The 23,745-nt window shown below is 43.8% G+C and overlaps 1 protein-coding gene across 2 annotated transcripts in view; it reads right to left on the bottom strand.

Moving 5' to 3' along the window:
* Positions 1-9,580: 9,580 nt before the first annotated feature.
* The window catches only part of MYO10 (myosin X), a 214,477-nt gene continuing 200,312 nt past the window's right edge, over positions 9,581-23,745 (bottom strand). For both annotated transcript variants that reach the window (XM_004422691.3, XM_087443157.1), the window contains 11 exons: positions 22,459-22,601; positions 22,003-22,197; positions 20,801-20,958; positions 18,644-18,767; positions 17,783-18,080; positions 16,965-17,172; positions 15,797-15,933; positions 14,873-14,993; positions 14,002-14,454; positions 12,822-13,013; positions 9,581-11,047 (listed from right to left, as the gene is read on the bottom strand). In XM_004422691.3, the coding sequence (XP_004422748.1) occupies positions 10,946-11,047; positions 12,822-13,013; positions 14,002-14,454; positions 14,873-14,993; positions 15,797-15,933; positions 16,965-17,172; positions 17,783-18,080; positions 18,644-18,767; positions 20,801-20,958; positions 22,003-22,197; positions 22,459-22,601 (2,131 nt within the window). In that variant the 3' untranslated portion in view covers positions 9,581-10,945. The remainder of the gene's footprint in view (positions 11,048-12,821; positions 13,014-14,001; positions 14,455-14,872; positions 14,994-15,796; positions 15,934-16,964; positions 17,173-17,782; positions 18,081-18,643; positions 18,768-20,800; positions 20,959-22,002; positions 22,198-22,458; positions 22,602-23,745) is intronic.

Consider the following 23,745-nt stretch of genomic DNA (forward strand, 5'->3'; position numbering starts at 1 on the left):
AAGGACACATGATTACATTGGACCAATATGCATAATCCAGAATAATTTCAAAATCCTCAATTGAATCACATCTGCAAAGGCTGTTTTGCCATACAAGGTAACATTCACAGGTCCTGGGGATTAGGATGTGCACATCTTTGGGGGCCATTATTCAGTCTGCCACAGTGTGGGATATGGCTTCCTACGTGGCTTTTAAAGGTACCAGATGACATGGAAATGTGAGGGAGCTAACTCCCCAGATAGTGAAATTCAACCAATGGGAAACAGGAGACAGGACCACGCCAGGAAGAGAAATTTCTTGTCTTTCCTCTCTCTGGAGGGCTGCTCTGAGGCAGGACTTCCCTATACAGCTTGTGCAGAGACATCCTATGTGGTCACAGAGATGGTCCTGCTGAGCAACTGGTGTGTCTCTTCGTGGCTTATTGGGAAGCAGCGACGGGCATGGTAATACGTTACTTTGTGTTGCTTTCCATCTTTTTCTGCCTCCCTCCCTTATCCTTGCCGCCCTGGGATTGCACTTCCCAAAGCATCGGCAGTTAATTTCTGCCTTGGGCTCTGTTCTCTAGGGAATCTCAGCTGGGGTGGCCCCCCAATTGAAAGTCATGATTTATTCTTTCATTTATTTAAGAAATATTTACTGACTACGCACTATGTTCAGACATGGTTCTAGTTAACAGAGTGACAGTAATAAATATGAAAACATTTCTGCTCTCATGGAGCTCACATTCTAACTGAGGAAGACATAATAGACAAACAAACAAGAAAATATCACTTAGTGGCAAGTGCTGTTGAAAACACTGTAGTACAATAAAGACTAGTTATTTTATATTTGGTGGTGAGGAAAGACTTTTCTGGAGAGGTGACATTTAAGCTGAGATCTGAATGACAGTCATTTGTGCAGAATCAGGGAAAGGAGATGTGCACTTCATGGCAGGTATCAATTTGCAATCAATGTGCTTCTCACATGGATGATTCTAGGTAGCATGTTCTGGTTGAATAGCAACAGAAATTTACTTTGAAAAAATTCATGATTCTACCAAGCAACAGAAGCCCAGATGGTTTAAAATACAAAATAAACATTTCAAGCAGAAGCTTTCTACTAAATGGGACTTTCTCTGTTGTGAAGGGATGTATCTTGTTTTATTTTAGAAGTTACAGTCTTTTACTACGCTTTACGCGCAGCACCATTTAAGAGGAAGGACCATGAAATTAGAAGTTATCAGTCTTTAGCTTCCTCACCTGTATAACTAATAAATCAGGTTATAAACCCATTTCCTTCTATCTCCATCATATATTTGTTTTTACGATTAGCTGATATTTCTTTTTCCTTTTTTTTTTTTTTGTGAGGAAGATCAGCCCTGAGCTAACATCCATGCTAATCCTCCTCTTTTTGCTGAGGAAGACCGGCTCTGAGCTAACACCCACTGCCAATCCTCCTCCTTTTTATCCCCAAAGCCCCAGTAGATAGTTGTATGTCATAGCTGCACATCCTTCTAGTTGCTTATGCGGGACGCGGCCTCAGCATGGCCGGAGAAGCGGTACGTTGGTACGCGCCCGGGATCCGAACCCGGGCCGCCAGCAGCGGAGCGTGCGCACTTGACTGCTAAGCCACGGGGCCGGCCCTGATATTTCTATCACAGTACTTTCTGCTTCACCTCATTTCAAATGCTTTTGGAGACCAATTTACATCTTGATTCAGGCTGTAGGAGATGTCATGGGCTTTGACATCAGAGGATACGATATTTCCTTAGATTTTATCTTAGATAGTAAATGTTTTTGATAACATTTTAAAGGATGTGAAACATCCTTTAAAAAATTTTATAATTGGAGTTGCTGCTACATAGAAATGCAATTGCGTTTTTAAAATATTGACCTTTTATCTAGTGGTCTTGCTACACTCATCATTAACTCTAATAGAAAATCCAACATGATCAGCTGATAAAATAAGGGCTTCATCATATCAGCTGTAGATAATGACAGTTTTAAATCTTTTCCATTTCTCATACTTCTGTTGCTCTTTTTGGCTTACTGAAGTGGTTGGAACCTCCTCAGTGGGCACAGCACATCTCTGTTCCCCTTGGCATCAGCTGAGTCACCTTGCAGTCTGGGGGCTGGAATCATTTGAAGTCTCATTCATTTGCATGTCTGGTTGTCTTCTGGGGAGACTTAAATAGCTGAAGTTGGCATGGCTGGGATTCCTCAGACGTCTTTCTCTGTGTAGCTTCTCCACATGTCCCCCCAGCATAGTGCCTACAGAGCTCCAAAAACACGTATCCCGAGAGAGAGTCAACCGAAAGCTGTAGTGTCCCCTTTCATGACTTAGTTTGGGAGTCACATAGTGTCCCTTCTGTCACATTCTATTTGTTAGAAGGAGAGGAGAATTAGAATCCACCTTTTCATGGGAGGATTATCAAAAAATTTGTGGAAATGTTTAAAGCCACCACAATTTGTCTTCTGGCCCAAATTATTCACATTTCTCCTTCATGCATTTCTGCAATCTAGCTGAGCACATGTTACCAATTCCATGATGAGGACTCAGTTCCATTAACAGGGAATCATTCTCCATGGCTTCTTGGATATATCCTGAGTCATCCTTGTTTTTCCATAAATGCTACAGACTAGTGACTGTTATGTGCCTCCTAGTTTCCCCTTTTTTGAATTAGTATCCATAACAGTTATCTTATTCCAGGCCCACTACTGTATGAGGAGAACAGAAAACTTGTCTCTTTAGTACACAGATCTTCCAGTCAAGAAGAATGTTAATCAATGAGCTATACTTCATGAACTACATCCATGGAGCCTCACTCACATGGAACTTGATTTAGATGATATGATCGTAGGCCTCAAGCCTGAACCTGATGCCTTGAGAGGAAGAGGGAGTATATTTTGCGTGAGGGGTGGCTTAAAGCTAGTGGCTAGAATAATCTGAAGACTCACACACATGTCTTATGGTTGTGGTTAAGACAAACAGGTAGGGATGGTACACTTAGGGCTTGTCTGTCTTTATGTGGTCTCCATACATAGTCTGTTTAGTATGGCAGCTTCAGGTTAGTGCAGTTTCTTTCATGTCAGCTCAGAGCTCCTAAGGTGTGTGTCTCAAAAGAAAGCGCAGGCAGAGATGTGTCACCTTTAACGACCTGGCCTCGTAAGCCATACAGTAAGCCATCACATCCACCACATTCTATTTCTTAGAAGTGGAGTTGCTATGGCTGGCCCATATTCACAGGAATTAGACTTTCCCTTTTGGGGGAGGGGTATCAAGAAGTTGCAACATGTTTTAAAACTAGCACAGACACTACGCTGCAAGGGAGGCTGGAAAATGTCTTCTGTAGCTTAGCATCCATTGCAAGCTAAAACTTTGGGGAATTCTATTACTAAAATGTAAAAGAAAATGGACAGATTATTGGTGGGGGGGCCAGTGAGCAGTCTCTGCCACAGGCAGCTTTGTGGAGAAATTCAAATCTAGACCAGGTCGTCATGGATGAAGAGAACGTGAGCAGAGAGAAAGGTCATTTCAGGCAAGAGAAGAACATGAGCAGACACTTGGAAAAGGGAATAATGTGGTTGCGTGTGTCTGTTTACATTAAAAGTGTGCATCTTATTGGAGGAAGGTGGTGATGGGATAGTGGTAAACTACGCCATATAGAGTGGGTGTGACCATATAAAGAAAAGTAGAGAAAGTATTTGGATTTTAGTATAGCTTTCTGAAAAGAGCAAGATTTCTGTCAGACAAACCTGGATTTGAATTCTCTGTTCATTGTAGTTTTGTGATTTTTCAGCAAGTGTGATAGATTACAAAAATGGCCACAATTCTCCAACCTCTTGTTGAGTGACTTTGAACAACTTCCATCAACATATGGAGTCTGTTTCCCCACCTCTTGGCTCTGGTCTGGCATTGGGTCCTGCTTTGGCCAATAGAATATGGCAGAATGAACAATGTACCAGTTTTGAACCTAAGCCTCAAGAGGCCTAGCCTGTCTCCACCAGCTTTCTTGAGACCTTGCCAAATGCCCTGTGAATCAGCCAAGGCTTGCTAACTGGAGGATGAGAGACCACATGGAGCAGAGCTCCACTGTTTCATGTGAGGCCCCTGACATATGAGAAAGCCAAGGCATGATCCACGAAGTTGACCTGGCTGCAGTTGAACTGAAGAGTCAGGAGTGAGACTAGCAGGGAGAGACTGTCCACCTGAGCCCAGCTCCAACTGAAAACCTATGAAATCACGACCTAAATAAATGATTGTTTTAGCCACTGAATTTTGGAGTGATTTGTTACACAGCAAAGCTAACTGTTACAGCAAGTTAAATAAATTGCTTTCCAAATATCAATATCCTCAATGTAAAATAGCTTTGCTAGCACCTACATAATGGCTTCTGTGAGGACATAATGAGATAGTGATGGAAATGCACCTGGCACCAAGCCTGAAACAAAATATGTGCTGAGCAAATGGTAACTAATGCCATTGATCACATCAGAGGAAGACCGTCATGGAAGAAACACAATGAAAGGAGAGTGTAAGGAGGAATTACTTAGAAATCCACATTCTGCTCATTTTTGCCTCGTGGATTTTCTTAATTCATTGGTTCCACCGCCATGTGCTCACACTGCACATCACAAATCTGCACTTTTTGGCAAAATATTTTTGAAAACTCTCTTCCTTGCTCTCTTGCTTTCTGGACCTCTTCCACACATATGCACATGGTCCATATACTATGTTACAATCAACTTCTTGTATCACATATTTACATCTTTCACCCCCAACTGGGCTCTAAAGAACTTAATTAGGACAGTTCTTATGTGTCCTTTGCAAACCCCACTAAGATAGTGTTTTGTCTTTTTATCCAAAGAGCAAAAATTTAGTAAATACTTAGGAAATTAAAATCAATTAAATTATGTTATGGTTGGTGTTGATCCCTGGGGTTATCTCTAATCAAGAGGCCTGTTAAATTTCCTCAGTGTCAAGTCACTAAATGATCTCATTTCGAACCATTGCCCAAGAGATCAGAGTTACAGGAATCATTCGTTTTCTTTTCTGACACGTCACGAGGGAATGAGAACTCTAATCTGGCAACCGGTTCCCACCAAGCAACTGTCTGGATGCCTCAGGGGTAGTAGATCCTGTTTATGTCTCAAACTGCTAATCAACTGTAATCCTGTTATTACTTGAAAGAGAAAATAAAAGTCCCAGGGAAAACTGTACTTTGAAAACATCTTTAATTTTCTCACATAATTTTTCCCCCACTCAAAGTGGTTAAGGCTTTATAAGTGTCTTCTTTTTTTACTTCCTTCAGAGGTTTTCTTCTGAATAAGAAGATGCCAATTTTTTATTGAAAAATTATTTATTGATGTGTCCTTTCCGTGGTGTGCAGGACCAAGCTCCTGCCAGCTTTAGGGAGCCGACCATGCATCTCGATCCAACTCTGCATTCAGTGATGTCACCTTGGAGCTTGAAATTAGCCCTGGTGGGAATACTGGCACCATGAAAATCAGCAAACACTACAGAGCAGAACTGTTTTTCCCTGGAGAGCCCATGGATAAACATCCACCAGCCCATCACTGCCAGGGCTCCGGGTGCCTGGGAATTACAGCTCTCGTCGTCTTGAGTGCAGTCACTGGGTTTCACCAGGAATCGTGTCACCTTTCTCACCGCTGGGCAGAATACTCTAAGTCGGGAGACTGATAAAGTGGGGATGAAACGAAAGGGTGACCGAGATGTGTGCTGCTGAGGCAGAGCCAGTCTGGCTGAAACATGAGTGAGGTAGAGAGTGGAGGTTAGAGGCAGGCAGGGGCAGAAAACACACGGTGCTGTAGTAGATTTATATTTTGGTGAGACAAACTCATAGGAGAGTTTTGAGTGGGAGAGGGATATATTTGGATTTACGTTTTATAAAGATCCCTCTAGGCATTGGGTCTGTGGAGACTAGTGTATATTGGGGGGGAGGGTGATGAGGGGCACCAAAGGTGGAAGCACGGAGACCAAAAATGCCACTTGGGGCTAGGGCAAGGGAGCCCTAATGTGGCTTCTGACCTTTGCCCTGACACCTGTTCCAGGCCGCCTCCGCCTCCACACCTGTGCTTGAACTCCCTCCTAGGCCTCCGCCGGGGAATTCCTTCGTCTCTGCCACACTGCAAGACCAGCTCAAGGTCCACTCCCTTCACCTGGAGTCCTCCCCTGGCCATTCCAGTCACATCAACCTAACTGTTTTGGCACCTGGATACTACTTCCTGAAACTCACCTGACTCTTGCTGTGTCACCCTGTGTGGTCATCTAGCACCTTCCTGTGCATCTGTCTGATCTCCATTTGAGAGTTGGGGCTCTGACCTGTTCCCTATTTCTGGTTGATTTCCATTTGAGAGTTGGGGCTGTGACCTGTTCCCTCTTTCTGGCTGATTTCCATTTGAGAGTTGGGGCTCTGACCTGTTCCCTATTTCTGGCTGATTTCCATTTGAGAGTTGGGGCTCTGACCTGTTCCCTCTTTCTGACTAAGCTCAGTCCCAGGCAGGCACGGTGCTGGATTTCTTGGGGCATGTGGAGGGAAGACAGTTTCTGTCCTGGAGAGGCTCTGGTCCATCTGCTGATTGATCAAGTGGAAATGAGAGCCAGCCAAGGCTGAGCCAGTCTGTGCTGATGAGGAAATGCAGAGAGTCGGGGAGGGAAATCAGGCAGGTCATTAGAAATAGTGGACAAGAAACCTCTAAGGCTGGCCGGCCCTGTGGCTTGGTGGTTAAGTGCACGCGCTGCAATACTGGTGGCCCGGGTTCGGATCCCAGGTGCGCATCGAGGCACCACTTCTCCGTCCATCCTGAGGCCGAGTCCCACATACAGCAACTAGAAGGATGTGCAGCTATGACATACAACTATCTAATGGGGCTTTGGGGGGAAAAAATAAAAATAAATAAAATCTTTAAAAAAAAAAAAAAGAAACCTTTAAAGCAATAATCTCAAAACTGGAGACTATATTCCTTGCATAACATGTGGAATCAAAATTCTTACTAAAGCTGACAATTGGTTATAAAGGAAATATTATACTTCTATAATGACGTAAAACGGGTCTGCAAACTCTTTCTATAAACGGCCAGAGAGGAAATATTTTCAGCTTTGTGGGAGGTCTCTTTCACAACTAGTCAACTCTGCTGTTGTAGGGCAAACACAGCCATGGACAAACAACACACAAATCAGTGGGTAGAGATCTGTTCCAATAAAGCTTTATTTACAAAACAGGTGGTGGCCTAGACTTGGCCTCTGGGCTGTAGTTTGCTGACCCCTGACCTAAAAGATTAAAATTATATACTTTGAAAGTGGCAATGCCAAACCTAGAATCCAGGTCCAATATCATGATGCTTCTTTGATCAATTATATGAGACAGGCATAAATGTACCAGTTAAATTCAGTTTTATGTGTACTTGTTTTGTTCCCCATTAGATAATAAACTTTTGTTGGGTGAGGATTATTTTTCCTATTTTTTAAAGCACTTATTTTTATACCCAGTTGACACAAATATTTCTAGGAGTTTATCAAAGATCCCAATGTATTAGATAATACAGAATTTTACTATAGCATATATATGACCTCAATTTAATGTGCTGAGTAAAAAATCTTATAAAGTGTTTGCTTCTTAGATTTCTGAACTATTTTGAGAGATTAGGTGGACTGGTTTTTGTTTCCAAAGCTATCTAGGACACTATATACCTCAATTTAATGTGTTGAGTAAAAAATCTTATAAAGTGTTCACTTAGATTTCTGAACTATTTTTAGAGAGAGATTAGGTGGACTGCTTTTTTTTCCAAAGCTGTCCAGGACACTAGTCATCAAAAAGAATAAGGCAATCTACAGGTACCACGTGGAATCATATCTAAAAATATTATTGTGGGAAAAAAGCAAGATACAAAATAATTTATGCTTTTATCTATTTTTTAAAAGGGTCGGGGCCGGCCCCATGGCTTAGCGGTTAAGTGCGTGCGCTCCGCTGCTGGCAGCCCAGGTTCGGATCCCGGGTGCCCACCGATGCACCGCTCATCAAGCCATGCTGTGGCAGCGTCCCATATAAAGTGGAGGAAGATGGGCATGGATGTTAGCCCAGGGCCAGTTTTCCTCAGCAAAAAGAGGAGGATTGGCATGGATGTTAGCTCAGGGCTGATCTTCCTCACAAAAAAAAAAATAAAAAGGGGAGGGGACAGGGGATATATATGTGAGTAATATGCTTGAAATATTTCTGGGAGGATAGTCAAGAAAATGATAAAGAGAGCTGTTTCTGGGGAAGGAAACTGGGTAACCAGGGGGCCATGACTGGGAGGAAAAGAAATTTTATTTCTACCATTTGAATTTTTTTAAAAACCCACCTATGTGTATTCTCTTCCAAAAGACCTAAAAATTAAAATAAATGAAAATACAATTAGGTTGCCCAAGTCAGTCTGCAGTGAAGTCATGTTCCCTGTATTGATGCCTTTCTCTGTAATAAGCAGAGATGTTCAAAATTACTCCACTGACCATATTCAGACCTGTTGAGATCACACACAATTGATTGTGTGTGCATCTGGTGAAATCGGAATCAACTCGGTGGATGGGGAGAGCTCAGTGTTAGTTGCTCAGTTGTGATGTTGTTCGATGGTGATGCAAGATGTCACCACTGGGGAAACCAAGTGGAGGGTGTACAGGCTCCCTCTCCATTCTATTGCGTCTTTCTCTGAGTCTTTGTTTCTAAAGAAAACATTAAAATGAAACAAAATGAAGCTATCAACGTGCAAAGGCTTGTGTGTGAAGAGACCTGGGTCCCAGCATTGGTGCTGCTGCCACGCCTTCCTTGAGTCCCTTCGCCTTTCTTTGCCTATTTCCTCAAATATAATTGGGGGTGAGGGGCAGCCTTCAGGGGTACAAGGAGTCAGAGGGAATCCCAAGTGGTGAGCAGTGGAAAAGGCACTTCTGACAACTTCTCTCTGGGCCTGAAATGAAAACAAAGATAACAGAACGTCCAGTCTTAGCTCACCTCATCTGTCACTGGAGGCCACAGGTGCCGGCAGCCCCTGGCTTCGGGTTACTTCCCAATCCCCGTGGAGTGGGAGGAGGCCATTCCTGACACAAGCAGAGGTGGGGATGCGTGGGGACTAAGAGGAAGCGACTGGGACATCCGGGGGAACTGGGCTGCTCACGTCCCATGTCTGGCTGAGAGGCCTCTGCTGGCGAGACCCCATGTCCTGAGCTGATTCTTGGCGTAAATCAGTGGCTAAACCGCCTGCCTCACAGTCATCAGGGCTGCAAGCAGGTTGCAGGATCATGATTTCATGATCAGGCACATTCTGGGGCTAAGCAATAGGAGCCTTTTGACATAAACACACGTTTCAAGTCCTTAGATCTCTGATTTCCTCGAACCCTGTCTTTTACCTTCTCAGCTTTCTTACAGTCATGCTCTGTGTCTAAAAGAGCAGTTGCGATGTCTGTTTTTAGACCCAGTGATCAAGGGCATGAAACACACAACTTAAGACACTCTGAAGCCAAAAGCATTAAAACCAAAAGCCAACAAAAACAAAACGACAACCCCATCTGGTACATAGAGCCGCCCTGATAAAGAAAATACACTGCAGGTTAGCTAATATCTTTTATTGTCAGACGTTCTTTGAGCCAACAAACAGCGACTTCGCATGGCTGTCCATAAGGGATAAGGCAAATTTCTTTTTTCTTTGCGGGTAGACTTAGTCGGCCTAAGTCTTTACAGCTTTTCCATATAAAAATAAAAGTCCAATTCCAGATTATTTTTCTTCTGGTCATAAATGATTTATTTACAGGTGCCTTGTTCAGACCACCATTATAAACTCGGGATAAAATATGTGTGTATTTTATTAAAGCCTTAGCATTTAATGTCAGGGTCCTTTAGAGATTCACTCAGGTGTTAAGCTTTTCCAGAATGCAGCATCTCTCCGCCATATTCAACGTGGTTATAACATAATCTACCCAGAATGATAAAAACTAACCTTCAAAGAAATATTTTTTAACTTAAATCTTTTAGAAACGAAAGACTCCAAAATGACTTCATATTGTTCTAAAAACAGCATTGGAGTCGGCTGTGGAAGAGTGGTTTATAAATACAGTTATTTGCAGGCTGCATATCTGTTTATAATACAGCAGGGACAGAATGCAGTCTTTGCTACATGTAAAACGAAATTGAGTCGAAATGTGGCTTTCGAAATACAGCAAAATCCAGGATTCCGGTTTGTTAATAAAACCACCTTATAAAGTAACAATTGAAGACTATAACTCTGAACTATTAAAATATACAGACAGACTGTTTACACCATTGCACATCCTCTTTCCCTTTGCTTTTAATGCTCATGAAACAATGATTAAAGTGATGAGTTTATGAACACACGCATGCACAGGCAGGCACATATACTTAAAAGATGAAACAAAGAAAAAAGTTAATATATGTCCAGGAGGAAGGCTGCCAGCAGCACTCCAGCTAAAATATACTGTCCCCCTGCGCTCCCTCTGTCCCCCCTCCCCACTCCCTCACCTTCCCTCGAAGTCAGGAAATCAGGCTGGGAGGTTAGTGCATAATTGATGGATAAATGCCCCCCCTTCCAAGCTTTGTAAGTCTCCCCAAAAGGGGGAGAAGCATTTCCCTTCAGTAGCACAGTTAAGGTCGATTAGTGTTGGTTCCACAAGTTAAGGCACTTCTGGCTGCTTTGGCGGCAGCGTGGGTTTTCTTCCTCTCTCTTTTTTAAGGCATGTGTCATCTAGGAGTAGTAAAGCTTTGGAAACTGGGTTAAGGTTGACAGCTTAATACGTGATCACTGAAGCTGACAGGGCGAAAGGTCCCTCGGAGACACCTCCCCCCGACGAGGGGCTTCCAGAAAGTCTGGGCAGCTCTGCTTCGGGCTCCAAGCGAAGGAGCCGGCCGAGGCCAGAGGGTGGCGGTGCAGATCCTGAGGACACGTCGACTGGCTCCTGCTTTCACCTGGAGCTGCCCTGGCTGCTCACCGAGCGCGAGGTGCTGTAGCGCTTCTTCACGATCATGCTGATGTAGGCTTTCATGAGCTTGGCCACATCCACCACCTGCCAAGCAGAAGCGGCACACGGTCACAGTTTCCACCAGGCCGGGGGCCCGGCCTACCAACCACACGTCCTCCGCCCAGCACGGGTAGGCAAGGGCTTGTCCTCCCAGCAGAAGCCAGTGGCGTGCTGTGGGAATCCACAGCTCCAGTCCTGTATAGAGCCGAAAGCTTGGCTGCTTTACCCAGTCCTAGTCAGGGAGAAGAGGAACTGTGGCTTTTCCACATACAGTGTGCACCACCTGGTGGTTCTCACACAAAAATGACATTTTTGCTTGATGTAAAATTGTCCGATTTTGCACATTAAAAAACCCACCCAGGGACCAGTCAGGTGGCGCAAGTGGTTAAGTGCGTGCGCTCTGCTGTGGCGGCCCGGGGTTCGCCGGTTTGGATCCCAGACGCACACTGACGCACCACTTGGCAAGCCACGCTGTGGCGGCGTCCCATATAAAGTGGAGGAAGATGGGCACAGATGTTAGCCCAGGGTCGGTCTTCCTCAGCAAAAAAAAAAAAGGAGGATTGGCAGATGTTAGCACAGGGCTGATCTTCCTCACAAAACAAACAAACAAACAAAAAAAACCCTACTCAATGACACCAAATGTGTTGGTATCATTAGCGCTGGGATTATTATCCCCACCTTAAATAACGGTAAACGACAGAGCCCACAATCACAGCTTTTAAAGACTGTAACCTAGAGCTCTAGTCAGCTCCTCGTGACGCAGCTGAAAAAATAGCAGTGAGGCTCTAAGGGACTGGCAGGGCACGCGGATGCCCGGTTTTGCTCCATGCCAGCTATGATCTCACGTTAGCTCCTTCCCATGATGCGTGCACTGCCACCCGCTTTGGCCCATCCCTTCTCTTGGCTGGCCTGGATCTCTGTTAAGACATCTGGCTTCCATTTCCAGTTTCTCTCTTCCCTTCCAATCCCACCCCACATCACTGTTTGTAAAAGCACTGTTGTTATGTCACGCACAATCAAAGATCCCATAGCTGTTCCCCGTTGCCTCCTGGAGCTGACCAAACCCGGCAGCCTGGCGCCTGCAACCCTCCAGTCAAATCCCCATCTCTTTCCATCTCCCTGCACACCTCCCGTCAGCCTAGTCTACCTCCCGTACCACATCCTTGGTCTGATCACTGCCTCCCAGCACCTCCTCTCCGTGACTTTTACACCAACAGCCGACCAGGCAGCATGAGATTCATTTCCATTTTCCACCTTAGCTTGCTAGCAGCTCCCTATGTGGAGACCTCAGTAGGCTTCTTATATTACTATTACTACATTTTAAGCTTTGGAGCAGATAACATACATATTTAGAGGCGTTTTTTGTGATTTTGTGAGCCAGAATTAGCTATGCCTAGGATGGTCATGCCCCGCCCCACTCCCTCCTGCTCCCTGAACACTGCCAGAGCCGAGTCTCTCAGCTATGATTCTCTGCTATAACTGTCTACTGATTTGCACAAGGCTTTATTGCCAAACTATATATTTTTTCTTGGACATCTATATCATTTCTCCTTCTCTTCCTTTCCTCCATGGGTAAGACCCCCTGATACAAAAGAACCAAATTTCTCTGTTGCAAAGGTACAGAGAAGAAATTTGGGATGATCAGATCTTGGCCTGCGAGGACCTGCAGCTGAGGAGGAACCACCATACTGTCTTTCTATATGTCTTAAAGCAAAATAGTCAAATAAAATTACTGGGTCAAAGTCATCAGGAAATGGGGTGTCGTTTTTCCATTCTGTCAAGACCACAAATGAAGTGATTTCCTTAGTTTGCCTCTTACCTCACTGGTTTCAAAGAGCAGCTCCCTCTCATCAACTACGATCTTGTAAGTGTTCGCCAGGGGTGCCCCAAAAGAGAGGATGTGTTCATACTGGAAGACTTCTAACGGTCTTCCCTCCCCACGCTTGTAGACGGAGACGGCGTCCGCGCTGACGCCCAACCAGAGTTCCTGGGGGAAGCCGCCTTCTTTGCACTGGTGGGCAAGAGTTAGTGTAAGAGTTAGATCATAAAGCATTAGAAACACGAAGCGCAGAAACCACAAGACAGGCTTTGAGTCAAGCACTCTGCACAGAATACTGAACTCATTCAATGCATGTTTATGCCTGGGGGAAGTGAAACAGGAGAAATGGTATCTCTTTGGCTGTCTGGATTGATTTCTGACTGGTCCATCAATCTTGCGCATTTGGGGAAAATTAATGGTAAATCCCAACATCTTGCTTTGACTCTCCACCTCTCAACATCATCACTCTACTGGTCGTTTGAATCATTTGCCATTTTAGTGTGAAAGCAGCCAGAGAAAATACAGAAAGGAATGAGCACTGCTGTGTTCCAATAAAACTTTATTCACAAAAAAGGAGGCAGGCAGGATTTGGCCCTCGGGCTGCAGTTTGCCAAGCCTTGATCTAGACACTAGTAGGATTTCCTTTCAATAAATGGTCTACTTAAAAAAAAAGATATGAAGATATGATATGAATCAGTACTGGGTTAATGCTAATGGCTCAATTCCAATTGTAAAACGGAAGTTCTGCCCTGCAAACAGTCACAGGACAAAATAAAAATGTAAAATCCAAATAGATCCAAAGTTTCTAATTTTGTGTACACAGGACTAAAAAATTATTTTTTAATTTTTTAAATGCAGATTTTTACCAGCACGTTTTTATTGGCTCTATGGCTTCCATAAGAATAGAAGTTAAGAATAGGGGACATCTTAATTTTCCATTCACTCCTAATATTATGAAAGGATTTACTATAAAGAGGGAAGAAACCTTTTGGTGGATGGATGGGTGTGTTAAGGGTAAAATTCTGGGGGCTCTAACAAGAGCGTAGGAGAGCAAGGAATTCCATCCCCTCCTCCCTCCTTATGAACTTGGCCATGGTTGCACTGATTTATGTTCTCAGCTGCAACCTGGTCCATGAAGCAGCAGCCAGCCCGCCCACGAAGCACAGCAACCAGAGCTCACCTCCACATCAAAGAGCGTCGACCCGTAACCAGGCCACTCCTTGATCACCGCCATGTACTTGGCCATGGCCTGCTCCTGGCTCATTCCCTGGAACTTCTTCCACTTGTCAATGATATTGGCCCGAGCGGAGGAGACTTCTTCCTTGATCCACATGTCCAACATCTGCTCTTCCTCGACCTTCTGCCGAACGACAGACCCCGTCCGGAAGCTCCTCCTCAGCGTCCCCTCCAGGAAGCTCGTCCGCCTCTTCTCCAGCCGCTCGCATGGGGTGAAGCTTTTGGTCGACTGGCTGATGCGGGCCTTGAGTCTCTGCAGGGAGTAAACCTCTTCGAGAGGGGGGACGGTGGCGTGCAGTGTATAATCCCCCTGCAGGTACTGGAGCCGCAGGGCGGCGAGGACCTGGAGGTTTTCTTCAGGGGCTGGATAGTGGCCGTGGATGACGGCTTCGTGGGCCTGAAAGGAAGCGGGCAACAGCTTTACGAGCCAGACACCGCTGTTATAGGATGTCCACCCGGCTCACTCCCTTACTCCATCAGGATTTCTCTCAAAGATCACCTTTGCTAAAAACTGTACACTAACCCCCCTTTGCTGCTTTACATTTCTCCCTAACATGGATACCATCTAACACATATATTTTATTCTTTATTGTTTCTCTCTCCCCAACTAGAACAGTTCCTGGTAGAGGAGTTTAAATAAAATGTGTAGGAGTTTCACCCTACAAATGAACTAAAGAGCAGCTGACCCCGTCTGCGCTGGGAAATCTACTGCCATGCATAATTTCTAAGGACCAGCAGTTAACTTAGGAGGGGTATTAACAGGTCTCACCCCCTGCTCGCCAGTAAAGGAATCTGTTTCTAAAAGTTCCTTTTACCTGTTCAAACATGAACGCAAATTCCACACTGTCTTTTGGCACATTGTCTGTGTCCAGGAAGCAGTAAAGTTTGAAGTAGAATTTCCAGGGCATGTCCCCCACCTCTGATGTGGCAGCCAGCCTAGGATGGAAGTCGAGAGAGACTCAGAAAGCGAACAAGAGACGGGCCTTAGGTGACCCACAGCGAGCTGACTTTGTATGACTTTTCTCTCTAAGGATACCGACATTCTGTCAATACTCGGGTAACAGAGTGGTAGGAGATGGGGATGCAGGGAGAGAGAAAACAGAACAAGAGGAAGATCAGAGTTCCTGATTTTATTTAACAAGTGAAAACTATGCTTTCATGCCGGTCTCACTTTAAGACAACAAATAGGCAGTTAAGCTTTATGCTGAATCCATACAAAGAAACAAAAGCCATTTCTTCAGTCCCTTTACCAACCCCTAAATAAACTACCGTAATATTTATAAAAAGTGACATGAATATTCTGGAGGCTGTGTTTACACTGAGCAGCAATATCTTTTGTGTTACTCTGGGGATGTGAGAGTCATAGCTCAAATATTAGAATTCCAAGAGATGGAAATATAGTTTGAAGAGTTGATAAGTTGGCTTGTGTCTACTAGCCTAGTTTCAAAGCTAACGACAAATGAGAACCTAAGAATCAGGAATTTCCAAGATAATGAGTACAACGGGGGACCAGAGAAAGAATGGGGTAAAGGAACAATGACAAATTATATCATATTTGAGAAAGTGGCTTTATCTAGGAATCAAGAGAAACAGCCAGCAGATATGAAAAATTAAATACGCTCCAACATAGGTAAAATAAAATGAACTCAAAGGTACACTGAAGGTGAAGAATAGAAGTTCAAATCCTCAACTCTTGCTCTTAATTTATTTTATTTAATATTCTGGGAGAAGGAACTTACTTTTCAAACTTTGCTAACACATCAGCTACGATGGTCCGGCTTTCGATGGCTTTATCGACATGTCCGTTGTACTCAAACAAGGCAAACATGTTCCTGCTGTCCTCCATGGCGAGGCCTCTGATCAGTTTCTCCACCACCTGGAAGACACAGAGCAAGGTCTCAGCGCCCGAAGCTGTGGCTCTAGAACGTGCCTTCATCTGAACCCAGAGGGAGCTGCCGGCAAAAGTGAGGGTCCAAGCAGCCTCCTAAACTGTCGTGTGTGGTCACCCAGAATTTCAAGGTGATGTTCCTCCCTTGTTCTCTTGAAATCAGTTTTCCCTCTTCCTCGCCAAAAAGAACACAGGGTATTTTGCCCACTGGTAGGGGCAGATGTTGGGCTAATTTCCTGCAAACCCATATTAGCATGAAAAGTGCATGAAAACTGAAGCCCTGTGTTTTATGTGATAAATTCATGAACTCCAAAAACAACAGTGACAGCTACTGATGTTTCTTCTACATAAGCTTTTTTGGGTTTTATTGACTACTCTTTTTAGCCAATTGGTTTTATAATACTAAGTTAAATTAAAAAGAGAAAGAAAAGGGCCAGCCCCAGTGGCCTAGTGGTTAAGTTTGGCACGCTCCACTTCGGTGGCCCAGGTATGGATCCTGGGCGCGGACCTAACCACTGATTGGTGGCCATGCTGTGGCGGCGACCCACACACAAAATAGAGGAAGACTGGCAACAGATGTTAGCTCAGGGCTAATCTCCCTCAACCAAAAAAAAAAAAAAAAGAAAACATGTTCCCCTGACCCAACATTCTAGATATTCACGTGGCAAACAGGAACACCTTATGGCAGAAGTGATACGGTAAACTGGTCATAGTGGGCACACCTGAGTCAGATCGGCAACTTCTAGTGGATACTCAACGGCTTCTCACATTAGCAGGATTATGTCTCATACCTTGGCACAAGTTTAATTTGCTGTTTCTACTCAACCTTAATACATATTTTTATCTCTTTATACATGTGGTTGGTTGCAGGTTATTTATTTATGTGTTTATTGGAGCAGCCATCCTATGCAAACCACAACCATACATAACAGCCCTTCTAACTGTGCACAACTTTCCCGACTGAAGCATATCGGCAGGGATGCATCAAACGGAATGCAGTGCAGTGGCCTCTCCCTCACCTCCCCGGCTGTGGTGTGGGAGTTGATGGTGATCTTGCAGGAGCCTCCACCGTGACAATACACCGTGGACGTCATTTCTTGCCTATGGATCAGAGCTTCTATTTCATCTCGGGAAGGCACGAACTCTCTGCATTTGGTTTTCTTAAGAGATTCGTAAATGAAGAGGGCGTATTTTTCCATCTCGGTTCCTGGAAACTGTTCCCGTATCCTAGGAGACAAACACTAACTGTTAATTGCTGGACGGAGGATGGCTGGCTCCAGACTAATGCGGTGAGCAGGCCCCCAGTGGTGAATGGAGCAAACCCCAGCCACTTCCTGGCAGGGCTCTAGTTCATCCTGCGCAGATTTAGTTTAAATAATAATTTTAAAAAAACCCCAAAGAGCCAATGTTTGACCGGGAGCAACTTTTGCTGCCAGTTCACCTCTGTAGCACTGGTATACTTGAAGTAGTCATGCCTCATACTTAAGTTTGAAAATTATTTTTCCATAGTTAATCAGAATTTGAACCAGATTGTTTCTACCTGTTTGATCTAGAATAATAAAGTTTTTTGGCTATTTTTCTACTTATATAGGGTAGTGGTAATTAAATTTGTCCTATGTCCTACACATCAGGACACTATAGCAAACTTGCCGTGGTCCCTGACACAGCCTTATGTGGCCTAGAGAAAGGATGCCTGTGTTCCGTCTGTAAGCTTGTTCACGGGACCCACGATCTGAACTGGAGACCCCCGACCCACACCGGGTGTCTTCTCTTCCAGGTCCTCCTTATCAGAACTACAATCTACCGCACCACCTGCTCCGCCCAGACCATCTCACACCTTTTCAGGTGGAACTTGAGGTACTTGAGGATCCCCCGACTCGGCAGGAAGGTGCAGCTCAAGCACGTCAGGATCTGCCAGCTGTACAGGTTGCCCACACTGCCCGGATGGGGCACCTTGTTGGTCTGTTTGATGAGCTGGCAGTACAGCTCGTCTCGCAGGGGTCGGAGGTCATGCCCTGTCTGTAGGATGCCTTGGATTATGGGAATGGGGTCAGACACGGATTCCAGCTGCTGGAGGGAATTGAATATCTTGATGGCTTCATCCTGAAGTGTTGTGTAGCCTTTGTCCTTCAGCACTAGGAAAACAACACAGACACAGAAGTCACACGAGGCGTCTGGAGAAGGTATAATCTGAGCAGCAGACAGGAGGAAGGGATGGGGACAGAGATCTAATTCATGATGCAGTGCCCACCACGTTCCCCAACATTTGAATCTGCTACCAAAGCTGTCAAAACACAGAGGTGGGCAGGTTACACTGTTTTGTTATGTAACTGAACCGTTTTATTGTACAAAATGCTTCCTTAAAAGTAGGTCTACTGCCGAACAGGTTCCATACGTGGAATGCAAGACTATTGAGGATCTGGTCCTCTCGGATTTTAAGGCCGAGTTCGTGGGGAGTGCTGGCATTTTCTGACACCCTTTTAAATCTTTTTAGTACAACAGTCCTCCCATCACTACAACCAAACTTTGAAATCCCCGCTTTCGTAATGAATCTGAGTATATTTTACCTTTTTTTTTTTCCTTCATGATGACAAAGAGAGTCTTTGAATTAAAACAAATGGTAATATGATAGAGCTAAAGAATTAATAGGGAACATAAAACCCCAGTGTCTGGGGTCTGGGTGCCAGTGGGGACTTACAGTTGAGATTGATGTCCCCGTAGGGCAGGGGCAGGAGCGGGGAGTGCAGGGGGTGGTGGGTGTGGCGGAGGATGGGGTTCCGCTTGTAAATCTGCTCCACCACATCCGAGTTCAGGCAGTTCTCCTTGAAAATAAGGGAGCCATTCAAGAAAGCAAACAAGCTTACCGTAAAAAACATATACATAAAAGAATAAAATCATCTGTATTCTCCTACACGTGAATATTTTTCAAAAGTATAAAACATCCCTAAGCCTAGGGATGGTGGTGGAAATCAAGCACTAATAATTGTAAGCACAAAGATATCCAGAACGTGTGATTGAAGACAAGTCACAAACACATTGTTCTTACATAGCCCATTTGTTGTTGCTTGTGCATATATTTTCCCATGTTATTGAAAAGAAAATTCTCCCCCTGGAGATTACTTATACTTAAATTAATTTAGACGTCTCTCACTAATTATTTAGCCGTCAATCATTTAGCCAAATCATGTTATCTTTATCTATAATTCATTTTAAAAATACTCTTGCTAGTTCTTTAATTGGCCTTCACATTCTTTCTATAGCTGAAAACTACACATGTTAATATGTTATTAGTAAGACTGTTCTCCCTCGTGCCTGCCTTCCCTTTCAGTCCTGAAATTTAAGACATCCTCTCATAGAATTTCATCATGTATTTATGCTCTTAAGATGTTAATTTGGGATGTGAAAAAGCCGAAGTTACTTTTGGAACTTTAAATAAACAGAAAAGTTGAAGGAGAGGCAATGAATCATTCTGTCATGGTAAGTTCATTTCCACTATAAGAACTTTTTCAGTAACACCCAACTGACAGACATAAAAAAAATTTTTTTAATTACTTAAATTTTGTATGGACTTCATTAGGGCAACTTGTCTAATTTCTTAAAAAGTATTGTTTCATATTTGGAAAATTCTATTTACTCTTAATGTCTGATTTCAAATTAATTAAAGAACATAGGAATAGATAAGATATAGCTTTGAAGAGAAAGCTCGGCTGATATGTGCTTCACTCCTTTCTCCAAAGAACGCTTCAAAAAATTATTTTTTTTTAGACTAGAAATGAAATTATTAGTATCCAGCACCCTGGGTTCCATGGGAAACTTTGTAGAGTCTTGTAGGATAACAGACTTGCTGGATTTTGGCTTCAAATACCCAGAAAGCACATATCACTTTGGAATCAAGAGGCTGACGTGGATTTGATGGGAAATAATACACTACTGATATAGTAGACCCTCTCCCACCTTCACAAAGGTGGAGTCTGCCTCCCGGATCCGATTAGCTAATTTCCTTTGATGTCTATCGGGAGAAACCTGCCTCCCTATCATTCGAGCACCTTTTCTGTCACAGCTCCAGCTCTTTCCTTTGTGTTGGGAATCAGCCTGCACAGAGAACTTGGAGGAACAGCAGTACAAATAATTTCCTTGACCTGGCTCTGCATCAGGGATTGACCAGCTACGTGAGCAATACAACCAGAATATCCCATGTCTCCGTTTCCATTCCTGGAAAATGAGTGCAGTGATCCTGGTTCATGGCTGCTATTACATCATTCATTCATTCATTCAACATATATTTACAGAGCAACCAATCTTTATAAACAGGAAGTTACAATTGAACACCATCAATATTAGTCTAGAGACTTGGGAGTCTGGAGCACCTGATACGGATTCCAAGTTTTCTAGACCCATCTGGGTACTTTGTGAATCCATTGTGTGGTCCAGAAACCGTAGTAAGAGTAGAATTATTGTGTTACTCCTAGAAGGTACCCCACCTGGGTTCAAGTGGAACCTGTGGGATAGCAGGTCGTCCACAACACAGATCACACCACGTCCCTGTGATGGGGGAGCCCCACACCCCAAACCATAGACCATCGTCCCTCTGCCTACAGGGCCCAACAATTGAGTTTGCCTCATCAGCAACACCTAATACCTCCCTCGAGACAAAATATTTTTAGCGTAAAATTTCACCTAAAAATCTCAAATTTAGATTCCTAAAAGCAGGGATATGTGAACACAAAATTAACCAAGAGTTGGCTTTGGTTACAGACTATCAATGGAGCTTGACTGATGTTGACGTCTTGATGTTCCCAGGGTGAGAATCTATGAGCTACTATGAAGCACCCTGACGAGCTCGGATCCACCTTACCTTGATGTCTTGAATCAGCTGCTGGGTGGGGGTGTCAATCGGGGCCTTGGCGTCGGTCACATTTTGAATGGCGCTGGACCACCTGGTGGCCTCGTTGAGCAGCTTGGTGTAGAGCCGATAGCAGTGCTTGCGTCCGTACACGGTGACGTTCCAATAGCCTGCAACAGCAGCAGCAGACACACATCAGCATCAACCTCTGCAACCAAGGTGACGTTCTGGCACCGAGTCCCAGAAATCCAGCACCATGAGAAGCCTGTGTCATCTCCACCCGAGCCCCTTTAAGTCATTAGTTATTTAATTCAATAAATACTTGCTGAATTCCTACATGTGCCTTGCCCTGCACATCCAAGACATGGAGTTTACAGTTGAGAGAGGAAGACAAACATAAAACAATAAACCCAGAATTATATGTACAGATGATCACATTTGCTCTGAAAGCAAAGCATAAAGTAACGTCCCTTTCAAGGCTCCCGAACAAGAGTGAAAACTCTTTCCTCCGATTCCTGACTTTCCTTCCTCCTCCCTTTCTGTTTCTTCTCTTCCTTTCTTAGACTGTCCCTTGAAAAGAAAACACTGTGCGAAGCAAGCAGCCTATGTGATCAGAAGCAAGCTATAATTTGGAATGCAGTAACTATATTAAAAAATATATGAATATTTTTTCGAATGGAATAATTATATTTAAAAAGCACAAAATCACAACTAGCCAGAAAAATCAAAATAAAGAATCTAGAACATCTTTATAACACCGAAAAGCAGGAAAACTAAGCTTACTGACTGCTTCTTATTCTATTAGGTTATGTTCATTGACAGTCAGGATTTATCTTTTTTAGGTTGCATTATGACTCTTAAGGCACAATGGTGAAAAAGACGAAAACACAAGCATACAAAAATAAAGCTTCCTGTTGGATAATCTTTGTTTATATGTCATTGTCCTTAGAAGAATCTTTCTGCAACTCAATAAATCAAGACTTCTTTACTTTTTATTTATGGTTTAAATACTAAATGTTCATATAGCTAACGACAGACAGCCTCAGAAGATAAATCAACAAGAAAAGAGCTTCTTATCGGAGAAAAAAAAAAACTACTATTCCTACTCTCTAGGTAGGAATCTCATTCCTTTGCTCCAAGCAAACGCAGACCTCTTATGATCTGACGTGCGGTGTTTTAGGCCCAGCTGGTCACGAGCACACTGCACTGGTTACCTGTCTCTTTGAATATCTTCTCGTCCGGAGGGACAACGGAGCAGAGGCTATTGAGAACCAGGGTGCCCAATTTCAGAGCATTCTTCTCTGAGCTCTTGTAATAATCCAAGGAATTGTGGGTTAGCACAAACCACCGTTTTTTCAATTTCAGTGAAGACATCTTTGGACTGTTTTTTACTTCTTTGTGCAACCATCCTGGAAAGAAAGATTCAAGTGTAAATTAAAAACTGTGAAGAGAAACACCAAATACCAGGTAATCATTTGCATAATGCTTACAAATGGGTTGTTTTTCTACATATTTGCTAGAAACTGCCATGATCATTTGTTATTTGACTATTTTTAACAACTTCAGTCGTCAAAGTTACTCAGAAAAGCCTGCTCGAAATGGAAAGACAGCAGATATCTATGTAAATGAAAGCAGCACCCTGTGAAAAAGCAAAGCATGGGGCCACTCACCTCTCACTATGAACTCCTGGCCCTCCACTCTGGTGTCACCCTTGGACCTCTGCAGCAGCGTTATCCAGTGGTGCATCTCCTCCGGCGTGTCGGCGTTGCAGTGGAGCACCCGGTTGGCCGTGATGATCACAAACGAATTGGGTCTGAGCGACAGGGCGAGAAGGAAGCAAAGCCTCTTAGCTCAACTGTCAGCATCACCTCTGTTTGAACCGAGACTAAATGCCTTTTTCCTGGCATATGGGTCATGGGCATAAAACCTGCGGTGCTATTTGTATTTTATGGTAAGGCAAACCTTGCTCATTCCTGCAGGATTTATTTTATGCATCATTAACCTTTAAACTTGGAGCAACACATTCTGAAGGTCCTGGAAGGGAAAACATTTCTTCATGCAAAACTTTCCAGTTGAAACCCGGTTCTGGGAAGGCTGAATAAGGTGACTGCAGGGGAAAATTTTTTTTTGATGCCTCTCCAAAGTAAATTTCTTTCTGCTTCTGGTTATTGCCTCGGATAATATTTCTGCGGGTCGGTAATGAAATGTCAGGCACATTTCATTAGAAGAAGATCAGTAAATAGGTGTAAGTGGGACATCTTATACACTTGATTATGCCTGGTACAAAGAGCCAATTGGGTCCATGTTTTCAAAGCCATCTGACAAGGGCACATTTGCAGTCAGGGATAACATAATAATGGAAATTTACTTTCTCTCTCATCTCTTTCTAGCTGGCAATGCCCTGAGCCTCTCAGAGGCCCTTGCTCATACTAATTCCTCTTTCTGTTTAAGGTAGTGCCTGTGAACAATTTCTTGCAAGTTTTCAAATGTTCACTGCAGTTAAGGGCTGCAAAAGTTCAGGGGGGGAAAAAAAAAGGGAAGATTAACAGGACTGTAGTAGATAGGGAGAGACAGGTGATGCTTAAAAATGAAAAAGAGATTTTTCTATAGTTGAGAAGGGACAAAGGTGGGCACATGAGGAAGAGAAAAAAGCCTGAGCAGGGATGGAAAGTTCTAGGCATTGATCATCATATACTCAGCCTGCTGGAGTGAAGGGGTTTAGAAGACAGATGTAGATAAGGTAGAAACTTGACTGTCGGAACAAAAACCTTTGTTTTTGACAAAAACCTTGGGCTTTGATTACTGACATAACGCATGCGTTAAATGTTCCTGAGTCGTGTATAAGACGGCTCAGGGTAACTACCAGAAACAAAGGCTCTGTGGTTCCGAAGAGCCTTCGTTAAGGGTAGAAGAGTGGGGTGATGGAGACTCCAGAATTCTGCCTAGAAGACACTATT

Source organism: Ceratotherium simum, chromosome 18 (genome assembly GCF_057802395.1).
Source record: "Ceratotherium simum simum isolate JZ-2026a chromosome 18, ASM5780239v1, whole genome shotgun sequence".
In the NCBI taxonomy this organism is placed as follows: Eukaryota; Metazoa; Chordata; class Mammalia; order Perissodactyla; family Rhinocerotidae; genus Ceratotherium; species Ceratotherium simum.